We start from the raw sequence: 18,946 nt of genomic DNA, 5'->3' as shown, positions 1-18,946 counted from the left end.
ATAGTGGGGTGTCGGGCACCATTTTATAAACCCACGCAAGCAACTGGTTCATTTCCCGAAAAGCTACTCAGTGATTGAAAAGGCCTTTTTCTCAAACGCCATTGTTGAATGCCTAGTTAAGAAAAAATCGTATGCGTTGTGTTTCCTTGTTATGAATCTATTTTGTAGGTTTCAAAAGCCACAACATGCACTATTGTTGTTGTTTAAAAATATATTCAGTTAATACACTAGGCTTCCATCTTGAAAGTTTTCTCGTGTTTAACTGTTTTGTTTTTTATAGTTAACGTAATTTATTTCAACTCTATGAATAGGATTTCATTTTACTGACAGAACTACGTTTCCCATCATGCACCTCTGGAATGTCGACGCAAAACTCCAAAGGTTCACTTAAATTTGTGGTTAAATCAGGACAGGGAGGACCTACAGTATCACTGGCCACTGCTCAAAGAAGAACAGCGGTCGCCACCAACTGCTGCAGCTCAAGAACAGGTAAAAACAAACTTATTTCAAGTTGTCGTCTATGTATAGTTGTACAATACAATACATTACAATACAATACAATACAAAACAACTTTATTTATATAGCGCCAACAGCTGGAGCTGTAACGATGTGTTTTCCAAATGGTGTGATTTAAGTTACCCTATATTCTTGTAAATTCGGTAGTTAGTACGTTACATAGTCATTTATTTGCGTAGTTAGCTAAGTGAGCACTGGATGTGTGTTCTCGAAAAATGCAGACTTATTTTTGCTTGGGAGTTATGGCGACGCGTTTTATGAATACAGTTAACAGTCCAGTTATGTTAGTCGTGGGCGCATTCTGATGTTTACAATGTCCTTTTGGCCGCGCATATTTTCCTGAGCGAGGGCCCCGTTTTACGGCTGTTCTTCACATAATCCTCTGCTGGCCCCATTGCAACACGCATATTTGTGTTTTGACAAACTGCTGGAACATTTTTTTCTGCTAACTATTGGCTCGTGAGCCGCGTGTTAAGCCCCAGATTCAAAGTGTCTCATTGTGAGCCCAGCATACAAAATAGCCTGCTGCCGTCACCCATTATGTCCTCTCACTGTCCAAAACACCGTGCCCCCAAATTTTATTTGTAGGCTACATATAAAAAATGAAATCTTTATTATTATTATTATTTTAATAATTATTATTTCATTTGGAGGGGGGGCGCCTGTTATGTGTCAGCATACCTCCCAGAAATCAGGTAGTTGCACCCCTGAATGGGCAAACGACAGAAATTGCCTCAGAACGTGTCAAAAGCCCCCCTACACTGTTTGTGTATGGGACAGCAGTGTTCGTTCAAGGCCTTATTCTGTTATCACGTAACCCGTGGCTCCCGCCTATTACTGGAGCATAGGACTACAAGAGGAGGGACAATACCATAATTCCTATCAACACCATCGTGCATACTTACTTGCATTGGGCACGTTCATGAAGAAGAAGAAAGGAGACCAATAAGACCATAAAAAGGGAAGCTAATTTAAATATTAAATTAGTCAGCTCGTGATGTTTAAAGAAACCTCTGTCGCCCGCGGCAGTATCATGCACTGTTTTTTTTTCTCTTTTGGGTGGGGTGGCGTAACGGGGTTGGGTGCCAACAGTTTTTATGACTAAGGATGGAGGGCCGATGCTGGAACTGTCGAGAGATCGCGGAGAGCGGAGGACTGACTGGCAAAAAAGGGTCAAGTGCCCAGTTCTGTTTTTTCAGAATCAGAAAGCCCTTTATTGTCATTGTCAATTATGATGAAACGACCCCCCCCCCCCCAAAAAAAAAAACAGAAGTTGAGAACACTGAACCCTGTGGCTGTTTTTCACAACAGCCCCACTTGAAGTATTGACTATGAAGATGCCAAAAAGTATCTTGTGCAGAATATTTACAGTATTTATTGTAGACCTGCGCTAAACGTGCTGAGTGTGAGGCGGCTAGATTCCTGCAGGTGAATCATTTCCAGCCTGATGACCATCGAGGAAGAGGACAGCTGCACACAACTCCAACCCCCTAAGAACTGCCCTAGACGACATAACCGGGAGTTGCAAACCATCCACAACGGCTCCAAGGCCAGTGGGGGATCCCATGACCATCAGGGGGTTCACCAGGGTTACCTGTAAGGTCACGACAAATATTGGTCAAGTTTTAGACCGACATATTGTCCACTCATTTTTAACCTAAATTTAGAAATGGTTGCTGATTGTTTTATTTTGACATGTACTTGGCATAAAATTCCAACACAATCCCTTTCACTTTTGAAATAATGATTCTCCTTTAATTTCTTGATAAAGTCCCTTCTAATTTGCGTCTCCCTGCAATCAGTAGCACCTGTCAACTACTGGAAAACACCAGTTAGAACCTGCCTGGCCACTCGCCCACATCCGGCTCAGGTCAGAGAGAGGACGTTAACCTCGATAAAATCCAAAACATTTGGTGCGAATGTTTTGAGATTTTTAGAGATTAATGTCAAAGATGGCCACATAGATTCTGGTGAAGATTGATCGCTGTTTTCTGACCTCAAGTGACGTTAATTTTTTTGAAGAAGCGGAAACCACTTAACTCCCATAAAATCCCAAATATTGGGTCGATTGCTTTGATATTTCCTGAGGTTGAATCATTGAAGTCGGCATGAGTAGAGATGTGCATATGAATTTTATAAGGAATTTCATATTTTTTTAAATTTTTCTTTACCTAAACTGACGTTAAACATTTACTTTATTTTAAAAAAAATATTTTTTGATTTTATGCATTTTAAACTGTAACCAAAATAAGCCGTTTTCTTCAGTGAATTTTCTTTCACTCACCTGTGCTTACAAAACACCCTTGCAGCTCTCAATGTTGGCATGAGAGAGGAGATTATTGATTTCTTTCAAAGAAGAACATGAAAAATCTTGGGCCAATAAATCAGATGACGTTTCATCATAGTCAACTCAGATTTCTCTTTCTTCTCTTTTCCATGCTCAGGAAGCATGTTAACAGAGGTTCTTATTGGTCTGGTGGTTGGAGGTGTCATTTTCCTGCTGGTGTTTAGAAGAAGAAGCCATGTTTTGAAGACAGAGGATGGCTGGTGGGGGGTGGGCCCAATCCCCGATGGCGAGTTGGACACGACCATGCACCCTTTTAAAGTGACCACCAGCGATGCGGAGCTTCAGGTAAGGTCTTGTGATAGACCAATATGCTTTTTTCGGAGCCGAGAAACGATATTTGAAGCCGATATTCATTTGTTGACAAAAAGGGTTAAAGTGGAGTCAAAATTTAGAAAAAAAAAAAAAACTCCAAAACTTTACTTAGTTCAAATGGCTTTAAGCACTTGTTTATTAAACAACTTTAGTGATTCACAACATGTTCAAGCTTTTTTAGAAAATAGACAACTGAGATTTAAAAGTCCCTGCAATTGGCTGGCAACCAGTTCAGGGTGTCCCCCACCTACTGTCGGAAGATTGCTGAAATTTGTACTTTTTATTTTGATTCAGGACTTACACAGACGAATGGACCAAACGCGCCCGGTTCCCTCACTGGAGGACAGCCAGTTCAATTATGGTTTTAACTCGGGGTACCTGGCGAAGGTGGTCTCTTACTGGAGGAATGACTTTGACTGGAGGAGACAAGTGGACAAACTTAACCAGTATCCTCACTTTAAAACCAACATTGAAGGTTTGTTTCTGTCGCTGACACAAATTTCTCTTTTTGTCCTGTTGTCTTGACCTCTCGCCAACCAATTCCCATCCAGGCATTGATGTTCACTATGTGCACGTGAAACCCAAACGGGTGCCAGAGGGGACCAATGCTATACCTCTCATAATGGTTCATGGTTGGCCTGGCTCCTTTTTTGAATTTTATGGAACAATCCCACTGCTAACAGAGCCATCAGACCCACAGGCCCTCGTGTTTGAGGTGGTGTGCCCATCCATACCCGGTTATGGCTTCTCTGAAGCGCCACATAAGAAAGGTGCGTCTGAAAAACTACCAAACAACTGTTCTTGAATATTGAACTGTTGTTAAATTCTCTCTGAGGAACACACAGCAGAGGTATTAACTTGGAATGCATAATCGGTGATCTTATTTTCTTCTAGCGGTGTTTTGTTGATATTCAACAATTCCTCAATCTGTGTCTTTGAACAGGTTTTAATTCAGTGTGTGCTGCTCGTATCTTCCACAAGCTGATGAGACGTCTGGGCTTTCAGCAGTTTTACGCTCACGGAGGAGACTGGGGATGGCTCGTCACTACCAATATGGCTCAACTGGAACCAAAGTAAGACAACCCATTCTCTGGCATTCATTCATTGTTCACGCTCGAGTTTTTAATCTGAGAAAAAAAAGAGACTGGTGATGCTACCATAAGCGACTGAATTGGACTGTCCTCAAAATAATAATGTCAGCGAGTCTTTGGCTCACATGCAGCCACAGTAAGATGACTAAATTAATTGTATATGGAATGTAGATGTGAATTGTTTTTTTTCATGCCATACATTATCCTGTCCACTAGATGTCATTGTTGGCTTCCAACCAATGTGCCATTGGAAATCAACTGGCATACTGCAGGAAGTTTATTTTCTTGTCTCATCAAACATTTGTGTGGCGACTTGTTAGTACCTGGAGAAAATCCAAGCACAGCACAAATAATCTAAAGTATTGTTCATCTTCATCAGGATCGTCAAAGGATTGCATGTGAACTTTGCTCCCTTTTCCAAACCTGGGCTGACCATAATTTTATCGATCCTGCTCGGCCGTCACTTCCCCAAGCTGTTTGGCTTCACCCACGTGGACCTTGAGCGTCTCTACCCATGTAAGGAAAAATTGTTTGTGCAGTCTATCAAGGAGACGGGCTACATGCACATCCAGGCCACCAAACCTGACACTGCGGGTGAGAACAAAGAGCGACTAAGACTTGACAACATTGTCCCAGATGACAAATTCTTTTTTTGTATTTGTCAGGCAGACTACTAGTTATGTGACTACTTATGGTCGTACTTTTTCCCCTACAGGTCGAGGCCTGAATGATTCACCAGTTGGTTTGGCTGCGTACATTCTAGAGAAATTCTCCACATGGACAAGTCACGACTTTAGAAACCTGGAGGACGGAGGAATCACCAGGTATAGTAATAGAGATTATTCTTGTATTTCCTCCTAATGTGACGCATTCAATAACAATAACCCGGTTGCACCTCCTCTATACTTTCTTTTGCACGGCCTCAGCGCATCTTATAATTTGTAGACTTGATTTAAGACTACCGGAAATCAGGTCTCGATTTTGCCACTGACAGATTCTGAGCTCCACTCTGTGTGGTGCACGTCATCTTGTTTCATTTATAAATATGACAGCAGCGTGGGGCAATCCCCCTCAATCATTGTAGCAATTAATTCATTAAATATTTATAATCATTATCATTTTGAAAATATTTTCAATAGCACCGCCCTGACCCACACAAGAGTTGGCTGTGTTCCCTCCCACAACGGCGCAAATGCGCTAGTCTTGCAAAATACCAAAAGAATGAAAGCTCCACCCATGTGCACAGTTGGAATACGCTTTGTCATAGACTTTTTTTTTGTCATAGACTTGCATGAAAATAAAAATAATAATCAGTTAATACGGTAGTGTTTGAGACCATCTTTCTTTTGTCAGGATCCTTGTAGCGCTCAAAAGAGGTACTTTTGTATGTTTGATTTATGCTGCAGAGATGAGCAAATAGTAACAAACTGTGTGGCGTTGACAAAATGGCAGGTGGTCATGCGTGTCTGTGCTTGTGTGTCTCTTGAAGGAAATTCTCTCTGGATGACCTGCTGACTAACGTGATGATCTACTGGACGTCTGGCTGCATCATTCCCTCAATGAGGTTTTATAAGGAAAACTTTTCCAACCTTGACTCTCCTCACGTCAGGTGAGTTAATCGTGTTATTATTAATTGTGGTATTGAAGATGAAGTGGTTTGGGAAAAAAAAATATCATATAATAATGTGTCTGCTTGCATGCATCACATGCACAGATCCACATGATGAAAATATGCTTTTATCATCTGTATGAGCGCTTAATTTTTTTTTCTGAATAATAACTTGAATTTTCATGTTAAATAATTGGGTAAAGTCATTTTTTGTGTTATTAATTATTTGTTACAGTATAATTTTCTTTTGTTAGTTTAATAAAGAAGAAAACAACAAAGATACTGTACCGGTGCCTTATTCTTCCTGGTTACACAATTTTAGAAGAAGAGCACAGATCCGCCCGCTCATAAATGACTTGCGCTTCCAAACTCTCCCTTTAGAAGTTTCCCTTTTCTTAGCAACCACTTTGTCGGTTTAGTGCATTATTTAAATTTTTGGCAAAAATTCAACATGTCTAAATAGGAGCTAATACGGCATCCTTTCATAAAACGTGGCACCTCGTTGTGAACAAATGTAACTGCTTTGATTTTTTATTTATTTATTTATTTATTTTTTAATCATTTAACTTGGAAATATCACATTGAGATTAAAAACCTTTTCTTTTTTTTTCAAGAGAAACCTGGCCATAGAGCAGCCATAAATGTAAAATACAGTTGTAGATTAAACACAGAATTTTCTAAACACATGAAAAGCAAGTGAATATTGTGGAATTTCTCTCAAAACGTCTCAGTTTGCTTCAAAGAAATTAAATAAGTTTGTTGCAAGCCTTTTTGTAGCATATTTCATGCGCATAGAAAAAGGCTGATGATCAGAGAGATACCCAACTCCGTACAAGCAAGTAAGAAATAATCTTGGGACCAATGACGTTATTACATTTGTGATTGGATGATCAAGGATGCGTAGGTGGAACATCCCTCTACATATACAATGGCTTTCCACGAATTAAACATTTTAGTTTACATCAGTGCGTTATGCACATTCCAAATAATGGTTCCGCAGCACTAGAAGAAGCCCAACATCGAGCCATTTGCTTGTTCATGCCAAGACCGTATATCGAAAATGGCACATAACTAGAGGGATTTTTTCTACACGAATTTCAACACTCAAAATCTTCGTAAAAAGGGACGTTTGTAACTCGAGCTTCCACTATTCTTTTATTTATACTGCATGAATTTGACTTGTGGAATTCCAGATTTCTAATAGATTAAGTGTGCGGCGCAAGTATTCTTGCCACTAGAGTTATTTTTTTCAGCCAAATCTGGACTACGCTTTAGGTTTCATATATTTGGCCATCTGATGTAGTCAGTGCCTTACTAGGCATGAATTTTACCGCACGTCACTGCAGGAACTTGCTGACAATATAAAGTGGACACAATTGTTGGTGTTAGAATTAATAATAGACTTTGCTCCACAATCAACTCTTTGTCATCCATGTGTGTCATCGATAGTGTCTCTCAATGGTGGTGATTACAGTTACCTATCACCACTTCACTATTTAAGGAATGATTATTCTCCATGAAACTTGTCAGTTTGGAATACAGTTGCAGATGTAACCCCTAATCTACTGCTTCCAGGATGCCGGTAACGGTGCCCTCTGGATTTGCATGCTTCCCCAACGAGCTGATTCACAGCCCAAAGCTGTGGGTCCAACAGAAATTCCATAACCTGCTCAGCTACACACACATGGCTCGTGGGGGTCATTTTGCGGCCATGGAAGAACCCCAGCTCATGGTTGAGGACATTAACAACTTCATCAAGAAAGTGGAGAAGATGAAAGCACAGTAGAGATTACTCTGAGGATCAGGTCAACATGAAGGAGGTTTTGTTTGTTTGTTTTTTGCCTCAATATACGACCATGATGCTTTTGAAATAAATCTATACAGAATTGGATTTTATTTGACATGAGATAATTTACGATGTACAGAATTATTTTTCATTATCATTTTAAGTGGATAAAATCACAATGAAAAAAAAAGAAAAATTCATACCTCAATTTATACACTTAAATTTCGTTTCTTGTAATCCATTGTGGTGGCATAAAACAGGCAAAATCATCAAATTTAACTATTTGGACAGTTCCATATATTGCAGCAATTATTCAAATATTTAATGAGACTATTGCTAGTGTAGGAACCTCCTGTTCTGTCAATGTTCAGTTTGATATGCATTTTTTTTTGCTATTGGCAAAATATCCCTAACTAAACTTCACACTAATGATAGGGTTCATTAATCTGAACCATACAATGGCATACCAAACTTAATTGGTGAAAACGTGGCTGATGTCAATAATCAATTCAATCTTTTTGCAGTGTAAGTTCTGGTTGAGAGAGCAATAATATTTTGCGCTAGCATTTGACTAAATTGAATGTAATCACATTCAACACAGTTTGAAAGTGAAAACGTCCTCCGTGTGTTTACTCTCCCCCCTGCGGTTGTTTATGGTTTCTACCTTCCTCCAAGCCTCCCATCAGCCTTGTGGGCCAGCAGCTGCAGATGCAAGGAAGGTCAGCGGGCACTTGCTGTTATATTGTGTTGACAGCACAGAGAAGGCACCAGGCATTCCTCCAACTGATATCACATCAGTCCGATTGGCCACATACATGATGCGTCATGCAATTCATACCGAAAAGCTGACATTTTTCAACGTCTACAAATACTTAATCTGAACGTAGCGTCAAAATTCAAGCTTTTGCAGTTAACTTGCGTCATGAGGCATAGCTGTTCGGATAATGGATGATTTCATACATTTTTGATTGACATAATTTCTTTTTACCCAGTGTTTTATTTGCTGGAGTTAGTGTTCACAAAGTGGAACTCAAGTAACAAGAATTATTTACTGTGCTATTTACTCTGATTGAAGTGGTCTGAATGTTTATCCTGAAAAAGCAATTAATAAAATTATTTGTCACTTTGTTATGTTCTGTACCGCTATATTTCTATACTTCATTAGACTCCAGCACAACTGTTATCCGAATTTAGAGAAGCATTATAGAAAGTAGATACATGGATTCTTAAAGGCCTAGTGTGAGGTAAGCTCAGAAAATCACAAATAAAATCTTTCTGTGTCCTTTTGTTTCTCAATCAAGCAGAGTTTTATTATTAGACTTGTGTGCTCACCATGGATTGTCCCGAGCCAGCACCATGTTCAGTCTCAATGATGTCCACATGTGTACTTGGCACCAGGACATCATATCCAACCAGACTCCATGTGCTTTTTGGACTGTTCCCCGACGGATCTTGTTGGAGCGATCTGGGAGTATTGGGGTGCCAGATGTTCAGTTCATGAACGACCGGTGTCAGAGTTTGGTCCACTTTTTAGTCTGTAAGTCGGATTTGTTTTCAATGAGGGTTGGACTGCACCAAGGCTGCCCTTTGCCAACGATCTTCAAACCATCGCTTCCAAAATCTGAATCGAAGCTATTTAGTCGGAAAAGGTTGATATGTCCTCTTCAGATCGGAAATGAGATCCTGCCCCAAGTGGAGGAGTTCAAGTATCTTATGTTTTTGTTCACGAGTGAGGGAAGAATGTAGCGGTTGATCGACAGGCAGATTAGTGCAACGTCGGCAGTGATGGGAAGTCTCACCCTCCTGTCGTGGTGAAGAAGCTGTGCCAAAAAGCGAAGCTTTAGAATTACCGGTCGAGCACTCCTATCCTCCCCGACGGTCGCAAGCTTTTTGATCACGGTCTGCACTTCCTGAGGTTCCTCAGAAAATTCAACCAGGACAGCAAGCTGCTGCTGGCCTTCTACCACGAATCCATCGACAGACTGTTGACTTACGGTGTCTCCACCTGGAACAACAGCTGCACTGAGGCAGACAGAGGACAGTCAAAACAGCGCCGAGGATTCTTGGCTGCCCTCTCTCCCCTCCCTGTCGGACATCTACACTAACAGGTGCCTCAGCAGAGCTCACAAGATCATTAAAGACAATACTCACCCGAGCTCACACCTCTTCGACCTGTTGCCCTCTGTCAGGCGCTACAGGTGCATCGGAACAAAGACTGATAGATTGAAAACCAGTTTCTTCCCGAGAGCCATCTCCATGCTGAACTCTCGCACACAACGACCCTTACCTTGTAGAACTGCAACATAATGTGTTTTATTTATTTAATTTCATATTTATTTTCTATTTAATTATTGAATCTTTAATTAATTTAATTGATATATTTAATTCAATGATTTGTTGTATTGCACAGAAGAGGGGAGCTCTCCAATCTTGTTGTACACTGAGTACAATGACAATAATGGGAATTCTGATTCTGATTCTGACTAAAAGAACAAAATTCCACATACATCCTGCTGAAATGAGTTTCCTCCACAAGGGATCCAGTCTTTCCTTTAGAGATAGGGTCAAAATCGGCTTGGGTCCATGTTAAGATGCCTCCTGTAGACCTACCTGGTGAAATATTCCAGGCACGTCCTACTGAGAAGAGAACTTGGGTACGACCCATAACATGCTGGAGACACTATGTCGACTGGTTGGCCTGGGAACCCCTTGGGACCACCCGCCCCCTCCGAATGTGGAGGAATTGGTGGGAGTGAGGGAAGTCTAAGTTCAAGTTCAAGTGATAAGTCCCGGTTTTGTTTGCATTATTCTTCTAACCTGATTGATTCACGGACTTTTGAGTTTTCGGACTGAACATTTAAAAGACTGCAAGTCAAAGTGTTTGGTAAGTTTACTCTAAATGAAGTAGATTAATATGGTACTGACTCTCATATTAATTTATGGTTAATTTGGCTTTGTTTTAGCTTAAAATAACACTATATTTGATATTGTTTATTGGAATACTGATCAATGTGCTGATGCTTGTATTTGTTAAAAAGAAAATCACATATCAGATCGCAACTGTAATATTGAGGGGAAAAATTGAATTCTTTTTCAAAGTCATTCAGCCCTCAATTTTGAGTAGTTCATGCATGGCACTCGGTCCAAATTTGTGTGTGTGTGTGTGGGGGGGGGGGGGGGTGCGCGCGTGTGTGTGTGTTTGCGTGAGAGAGATTTATTTTTATGTTGGTTTATTTCTAGTTCATAAACAGGCTCAAGAGAAAGACCAGAATACCAAAAGTGTTTAACCTTTTGGTCATCCTAGTCAATGTCGCACTGCCCCTGACCCTCTCTGTCCCACCCTAGCCCAGCTGTTACCACAATTTTGAGTTTCCCAAGCCCCCCAGAGTGCCCTGGCTCCGGACCCCCTTCTTGTCCTGCACTCCCCCTGGCCTTACTGCCCGCCTGCGCGCTCCTCTTGGCAGCCAAACAACCAGGGAGGATCAGGACGACCGGGCGGCCGAGATAAAGACCACATGAAGTTCCCCACATTACCTCACATGATAACGGAACATGCGAGACAGCGCAAAGGGGGCGGAGGGGGTCCTATTTTTTTTTTTGGTATGGATGGATGCTGATGCACTGAGAACTTTGCCTTTGGACTGCAAGACAGCACTGCAGACCCACTTGGAGGAATGCTTGGGTTGGATGCTGATGCGTTCATACTTTTCTTTGTGGACTTCTCACCATTTGTTTTTGTTGAGATCCTGCAGACGGCATCTCAATACGAATTCCTGATATCAGATGAATAAATCAGAAATGGAGATGTAAATATCATCAGACGTTACTGTCAAACCCTGGGAATCAACGAGTGTCCAGCCAATGGGCGTAGATGCAACCATTCAGTTTGGTGAAGCCTCAAGACAATTTGCGCTCCTCTGCTTCTTTCCCAGCACTCATGGCGGGAAATCCTTTGGAGAGTCTCATGTCGGTCACCGTGAGTCACCAACCAGCAGAACCTGAGACACAGCGTGTCTCCACCAGCAGAAGCCCGGCATGCCCACAAAAACGCAGACACAGTATTTATAGCAAGCAGGAGCTGTGTTATCTGGTAAGCAAAAGAGAGGTCGGACGAATTTACAAAAATTGGCTGATTTATTTTTTGCGGATTGTTTCTTGGTTAGTGTTATTTTCTTTTTCATTTATTTATTTATTTTTTTACACGCCTACCACATCGCAACATTAGAGAAAGATAATGACATTCAAACACCGCCCTAAAAGAAATTGGCAAAAAATCTGCAGATTTTCCCTTGTGTGCTATAATTCAATATTTTATTGTTGCAAGTGTTGCAAGTGTTAAGGGACCAAAATATACATTATTTATTAATTTATATAAAAAAAAATCCACATCGGTCGGACTCTGCGCTAAAGTCGTATGTTTATGCTATGCTTTTTGCTTTTTGTGATAGACACTGATAGACGCATGTGGACGTGAAAACCAATAGACTTGACTGATCTAAAGTATATTGTTGACAGCAAGTATTCATAATTGATTGGCAAATGATTATTTGTCATTTGAAAGCCGCTGACAGGGCCCCCAGAAATTTTTGGGACATTGAAATTTGTGGCATTGATATCAAGGGATCAAACAGTTTTTTTTTTTTAATTTGTTTAGTTTTTTATGTACACATATATATGTATATATATATATATATATATATATATATGTATTAGTGCTCTCAAGTGATTATTTTTTTAACTAATTAATCACAAAGAAGTCCATGATTAATTGTGATTAATCACAGTTTTCAACTACTATTTTTTGCGAATCTTATAACAGATATTTACTTGAATAATATCTTGGAATTGATGCAAACCAAATATGAAGTATATTTAATTCAAAGATTGTTCTAGTAGCTTTCTTGGATTCTTGAATACGATCTAAATGGAGACATCTTAACCGACATTTATTTTCGAAACATTTCTCAAAACTGCCCACAAGCGCCACACTCCAGCAGTGTTGGTTTGCAAGGCTCAGTGGTAACTTAAACACAGTGTTTTGTTCTGAGATGTGCTAAAGATAGCTGATATGGCACAATATTTGCAAAGTATGCAAATTATTTTTTTAACTAATCAAAATGAGTTAACTGAGTTAAAATATTTAACTGAGTTAAATTTTTGGGGATTAATCACCTGAGTTAATGCTTCTAATATATTTATATATATATATTATTTATATGTATATACTTATACAAGGTCGCATTTACTGTTTTCATTGCTCTTCAACATCACCAAAAAGTACATTAATTTCAAATCTTCATCCAAAGTCAACGTGAGCCTGCAACAAACCTAACAGAACGTTTCCTGAATGTATTCTTTATTTTTTTTTTGTCAGGTGCCATCTGCTTGCGGGCCCAGATCAAACCCGAGTAATCAAAAGCTCCCGATCAGCGCGCCACGCAGTCATCATTCCCCAGAAAATGCAGCACGTGAGCGAAGCCGCGTACGCAACCTGCGCCAGGCCTTCCACAGCCTGCAGGTAACTCAACTTCAAACGTGCTCATTCACAGACAGTTTAGCAGAAAAAAGCAACAGTGTCGTTACACTTGGATAGGCAACAAAATTTGAATATTTTCTCATGTAGTGATCGTGTTATTTTCAATATTTCCTGATAAAATATTTTCAGCAAGTTTGGTGATGATTAGACCTCACCAGAGTTTAAAATTCATTTACAGTAGATTTGTTTGCATTTGTAGCAGACCTTCTTTGATGTGGACTAATTTTTGCAACATTACAACATTAATTTTTTCTTCTTCTTTTGTTTTTTAAAGCCGAGCTTTAAATCCTCTCATTATTATGTCATTATTTGTTGTGTAAGAATTTTTTAATAGCAATTAGAAAAACAACATTTGTGTTTGACCACGAAACATGCTTATCAATACATCAGTAAATATATTATTTTTTTGGTGCCCTGAGTCCTGCCTACCTCACGAGAGTCTGTTTAGCATAATAATAACATATATGGAAAAAAATAGTCATATACATGATGACAGTCATCATCAACAATTGCGATTTTAGAATCCTTAAATTACAATACTTTTTTTTTTAAACACAAACGGTGGAGCAACACACTTAGACACATCATATAACAATACTTACAGCCAACCATAATCTTTGTCCTCTATGAAAAATAATTACATTTTCAACATTTTTCTAAGCCACCCATAGGAGAATTAGTAGAGATTCGTCTCCATTTTTGACTGCGCGACTGTATCATACTGTATTGCCTCCTGGTGGTCAACGTGGGCACAATGCACACACAGTACTGACAAGTTCACTCACATTGCAAGTAAGAATCTCATTGCATCACACCCTCTCAAACTGAGCCGTACCAAATCATAATCCCACTGAATCGACTTGTTCTGTTTTTACCTGTACCGTCCTTAAATCGTATTGCATCGCATGTACATATTGAATCGTTTATTAGAAAAATGCATGACCCTGTTAAGTATGCTAAGGTATTAAAAAAAAAGTCACCATTAAATACATGTCTGCTCTGAAATCCAAAAATGAATTATGACCCAAAGTAAAACAAACTTTATTCATGTTGAATTTCTTTCCAAGGCTGCTCTGCCCGCAGTCCCTCGTGACACCAAGTTGTCCAAACTGGATGTTCTGGTTCTGGCGACCAACTACATAGCCTACTTGACACAGATCCTGGATCAGGAAAGAACTCCGACTGAGCATACCTTACTACAGAGACCAGGTGGTTACCTACACCCAGTTAAGGTAAACCTGAGATACAAAGGAACCATGCTGTTTATTTTTTGTCCAATTCCTACACGCTGAATGTAAAGATAAAAAGAAGCATCAACAGATTTGTTAGACGATAGAATCAATATATCAATATTGGAATTTAACTGAATGTGCCCAAAATATGCTTGTTTGTGTAAAATGATTGATGGTGATGTTTGATAGTGTTTAAAAAAAAACAATTTTATAGGGCCCTGCCCTTCAAAATAGGACGGACAAAAATTGTTAAAAAAAATAAATACATAAATTACAGACCAATGAACATACTACAAGTGGTCGCTCTCATACTCAATTGAGGAGACTTCCAGTGGTTAAAAAAAAAATAATAATAAATTGCTTCTTAAACGAGACAGCTTACGTTGGTGCTGTAACCTTAGGCCTAAAATAAGCATTTGTCGTAAAATTGTTTTGGCAAAATGAACGCAATTCAAATGGAGTTATTTTGATCTAGCAGACCAATGCAAATATACTGATGACGCTGTAATATACAGTATTCTCGCCTGCAAAAAAATGCACTTGAAGCTGGTCGTATTCTCACAACTGGCTAGCAAAGACAAAAAAACAAAAAACAAACAAACAAAAAAACCCCTGCAAGCATGATGTTCTCGAAAAGCCCGAACATGCTTTCAAACGCGGATTTATTTTCCAGAGGGGAGGAGCCAGATTTGCATACAGAATTTAAGTAGTTTAGGGCCATTCTGGACTGTTCTCTGATCTTCCCAAATCATATCAAAAATACTTCACAACCAATCAAATTTTATTTTGGATCCCTGGACACATGCTTTTCTCTTAATGCCGAAAAGCGTCCTTTTGGCATACCATAAAACGAAATTGTATTTATTTTATTTTTTTTTTTGCATGTGCTTGTTTATGAAAATATGTCTGTGGGGTCATAACAGTAAATGTTATGTAACTCACCCACCCTGGAAAAGAGTTAAATAAAACTACTTTATTAATCAACAAATGGGTGGGGCACACCATAAAAGGGCAAGCAAATCTGGGAGTTGCAACTCCTTCTAACTTAACCGCCTTTACACACACTTTTAATTCCATTAAAACAATTCAATTCATTTTTGCTACTGGTACTGGTAATAAACCCATTATTACATATGTATAGAATTAATATATAGATTTTGGATGAAAGTGTCTTTGCAATAAAATTATTGTCTTTCCCCAGAAATGGCCTATGCGTTCCCTGCTCTATTGCGGCAGTGTAGGGGAGGTGTTCTCGGGAGTCCAAGCCAATCAGAGGCCCCTGCCTGGACAGGATGCATACCGAATTGATCACACAATGGAAGGAGACAAGGATTGTTAGGAACACAGATTCGGGCATCAAGTCAGATGTCCTAACCTTTAAACTGACTTTCCCAAACCGTTTTGGAAAACATCAGGTCAAGGCGATATGAAAAGGTGCTTTCTTTCCAACATAGTAAAATGAATTCCTCTTCACCGGTTTTAACTTCTTAGGTATTAAAGGACAAAAATATCTCGCTTGACAGTACTACTTTCCCATGATGGACTTTGAAAATTGATTCAAACAAGCTTGTATTTATTTCAATCAGGTTGTCGCCAACAGTGAGAAGCTAAATTTTTGATGATGTGGAAATTCACTGCTCGCAGGAGTATTTCCAAAATTTGGAGTTGGAATTTTATTAGCAGAATCCGTGAATAACGGAAGTTTCCTGATTTGCAACATGCTTTCTGAAGATGCTAATTCCAATTTATATGCATGATATATAAAATGTTCCTCTGTTGTTTAATGTTCCCTTTTTCCATGAAAACTAACAGAAATGTTCCAAATGGTGCATCTTTTTCATTGATTATGTTGTTGCAAAACATTTGTGAGTTGAAGTTCGAGGAAGACGCGGCCATTTTGTATTCACACAATAGCGGACAGCAAAATAGAAAGTGTTGTTTTTTTTGAGCAATGTATGAATTTGTGAATGTGTCAGAAATATTACATGTCTTTACTGAATGTATAAAGGCAAGAGCGCACATGTATGTAAATTTTTACAAAAACTGTTACATTACTTTTTTTAATCAGCGTTTCCACCTTTATTGAGCAAATGATATAAAAAATGACTCACATACATAAGATGATCAAAAACTTCAACGAAACTGCGCATTTCAAGTCGCCTTATGTTGAGGGTATAAGGCATTAACCATCGTGTGTAATTCACATCTTGATATCCCTCGACTTTAAAGCGAATGGATTATGTCGGCAAAGGAGATGTGCTTGCTAGCAGATTTAAATCGACTTGTGAGCAATATTTGAAAGATTTGTGTATTTAAAAAAAGCTTAAGTTTAGCTCGAGGAAAAATTGGAGAAATGCTTTTTGCTACACAATGGTTTGTAATAAGGTAGTTTGAGTCTTTGTACTGGTCATACTTTAGTGGTCTAAATCAGAGGTATTCAATTAAAAGTCACAGAGGTCCACGACTAAAATTTCTTCCAATTAAAAGGTCCGAACCAAAGTCCAACTTCCCTTAATGTTTAGCCTATGTTCACATTTTTATATAGTTTCAATAATTAGTCATTTTCAACAGAGCTAAATATTTAGCAATGTTCCCATTAAACACCTTTGCCCGTCAAACAAATATAAGGCGTTTATTTCACATTCAAGAAAATGTGGCTCCAGGAACCTAAGTTTGCCACTTCCAGAAAAAAAACAGTAAAATATCTCCTGCAGAAATATATCAAGTGCTAAGCATTGAGTTAACATCTTTTACGTTTTTTTTTTTAAATCAAAGAGTTATCAGCCTAAAAAAAAAAACGGAAAGCCTAATTATCCAAGTAAAACAGGTCAACATGTTCAGTACACAATCAATAAAAATGGCTGTCCTCATGAAAAACTAATTCAAAATGAGCTTTGACACCACTTTTTCTTTTGAATATTTTTTTAACTTCTCTTCATGAGAAAAAGGAGTTTGTGACTGCCCTGCCAAGTGACTTAAATCTGGGTTGGAACGGAGTCAGGGCCATTGGGATTTGGTAGATTATTTCACACATCTGGGCTTTGTGTTTTCCTTTCAATAATGTTTGTGCAACCGCATTTAAGCACTCCTTCACAACTTCCCCATCACTTGAACGTTTTTTTATGTTTCCCCAAAATCCATGATAGTTTTACTGAATATTCGTTTGCATGCCGCTGGGATGTAAACGAAAATGTACAAATCTGTTATACTGCACTCGAAGTTCGATGTTTTTGTGTGCGCTCACCTCAAACTTCTGCGGATAACTTTGCAAAAAGGGCGGTGCTTTGTTTCGTAGTGGCGCTTCGCAATGTTGCGACGGTTTCTGAGCATATGATGCACACTGGTTTTGAATCGGCTGCAGCCAGAACGAAACTAAATTTCTCCATCCATTCATTTAAAACAAGACGCATCGACCTCGCTAACTTTTTAGCAAGGCATACTGTCAGCCGCACTCTCTTCCGGTCTGCTGTGCAATTGGCAGTGGGGCTCAAATCAGTGACGTCTTTTCCGTATTAACTAGAATTGCAGCGCCAACGTTTGCGAATGCGCCTTGAAAAAAATTCATCATAGATTGGTCATGGGTCCGGTCCGAACCATCGCGCGGTCTGGAATGCGGACCGCGGTCCGCCATTTGGTGATGCCTGGTCTAGATAGTCAGTCGTCATTACAATCTTGCAGCAGAATATGACAAAATGAAACAAAACTATCAGTGGCTTGATTTCAAGATAATTGAACATATATGAGAACAACACACCTGCTTGATTTTACAATTAAAGGAGACAAACTTATCACTTATTGAAGACAAAAATGAAGGTAGCCAGAGACGCAAAAAAGCAGAAAGTGAAGCTATCTCAACAAAGAGAATTAACAAAACATGTCAGCGTTTTATTCAATGTTGCTGTGTATACTTTAAAATGCTGAATGAAAACTTTTATTAAAGTTTAAAGTATACGCATGATACTTTTGGTTTCTGTATCAGTCAATGCTCACAAATGAGCTAACGAAGCTAATCAGCTTTGATAGTGGTCGGCTGTGTGTTTGTTGTGTGTGGTGATGTTAAAAGGGAGTCTGCAATATATATATATATATAAATAAAACAATAATATTATTGTCATTTATGTTGAAATTGTCAGTATACCGAGGCAAAAGTACATGAGGAAAATTATCTTTGGGAAAAAAAAAAATCATCCCTCTCAGAACCATCTTGTACCTCCAATTTATTGTTATTTAATGTTAGCAAACCACTACGCCCAAAGGGAAAAAAACAATCAGAGACAGACAGAGTGTGTCATTCAAATCCTCCAAGCAGTTTTAAAACGGTGAACTCCCCCTTTACACATCCAGAATATTATGCATTGTTTCTACCTGTTTTAGTCCGTGATGTACTTTCATTAAAATACACTGAGGATCGGGGCGGTACGGTGGACACGATGGCCTCACAGCATCGGGCGTGGGTTCGATCCCGGCTCCGACCGTCCTGTGTGGAGTTTGCATGTTCTCCCCGTGCTTGCGTGGG

General features: G+C 39.2%; 2 protein-coding genes across 2 annotated transcripts; both read left to right on the top strand.

The window, feature by feature from the left end:
• Positions 1–367: 367 nt before the first annotated feature.
• ephx1 (epoxide hydrolase 1, microsomal (xenobiotic)) lies at positions 368–8,793 on the top strand. Its single transcript, XM_088286739.1, has 9 exons — positions 368–489; positions 2,962–3,149; positions 3,471–3,651; positions 3,728–3,946; positions 4,120–4,249; positions 4,647–4,861; positions 4,983–5,091; positions 5,757–5,876; positions 7,452–8,793. The coding sequence occupies exons 2-9, from the start codon at positions 2,967–2,969 to the stop codon at positions 7,660–7,662; spliced, it is 1,368 nt and encodes a 455-aa protein (XP_088142865.1). The 5' UTR covers positions 368–489; positions 2,962–2,966; the 3' UTR covers positions 7,663–8,793.
• Positions 8,794–11,214: 2,421 nt separating this feature from the next.
• LOC148316958 (transcription factor 23-like) lies at positions 11,215–17,151 on the top strand. Its single transcript, XM_088286521.1, has 4 exons — positions 11,215–11,752; positions 13,037–13,180; positions 14,266–14,430; positions 15,632–17,151. The coding sequence occupies exons 1-4, from the start codon at positions 11,534–11,536 to the stop codon at positions 15,767–15,769; spliced, it is 666 nt and encodes a 221-aa protein (XP_088142647.1). The 5' UTR covers positions 11,215–11,533; the 3' UTR covers positions 15,770–17,151.
• The last annotated feature ends 1,795 nt before the right edge of the window (positions 17,152–18,946 follow it).

This window comes from Idiotropiscis lumnitzeri, chromosome 21 (genome assembly GCF_059441095.1).
Source record: "Idiotropiscis lumnitzeri isolate Australia: NSW breed Sydney's pygmy pipehorse chromosome 21, RoL_Ilum_1.0, whole genome shotgun sequence".
Taxonomy (NCBI): domain Eukaryota; kingdom Metazoa; phylum Chordata; class Actinopteri; order Syngnathiformes; family Syngnathidae; genus Idiotropiscis; species Idiotropiscis lumnitzeri.
This window is presented reverse-complemented; position numbering and strand designations above follow the sequence as displayed.

Excerpts from the sequence above, each read along its gene's own strand:
- LOC148316958 (XM_088286521.1), top strand. The coding sequence starts at position 11,534 with ATGCAACCATTCAGTTTGGTGAAGCCTCAAGACAATTTGCGCTCCTCT. Across the intron at positions 13,181-14,265 it reads AGGCCTTCCACAGCCTGCAG|GCTGCTCTGCCCGCAGTCCC; the intron begins GTAACTCAACTT and ends TTTCTTTCCAAG. Across the intron at positions 14,431-15,631 it reads GTTACCTACACCCAGTTAAG|AAATGGCCTATGCGTTCCCT; the intron begins GTAAACCTGAGA and ends GTCTTTCCCCAG.
- ephx1 (XM_088286739.1), top strand. The coding sequence starts at position 2,967 with ATGTTAACAGAGGTTCTTATTGGTCTGGTGGTTGGAGGTGTCATTTTC. Across the intron at positions 3,947-4,119 it reads TGAAGCGCCACATAAGAAAG|GTTTTAATTCAGTGTGTGCT; the intron begins GTGCGTCTGAAA and ends GTCTTTGAACAG. Across the intron at positions 4,250-4,646 it reads ATGGCTCAACTGGAACCAAA|GATCGTCAAAGGATTGCATG; the intron begins GTAAGACAACCC and ends CATCTTCATCAG.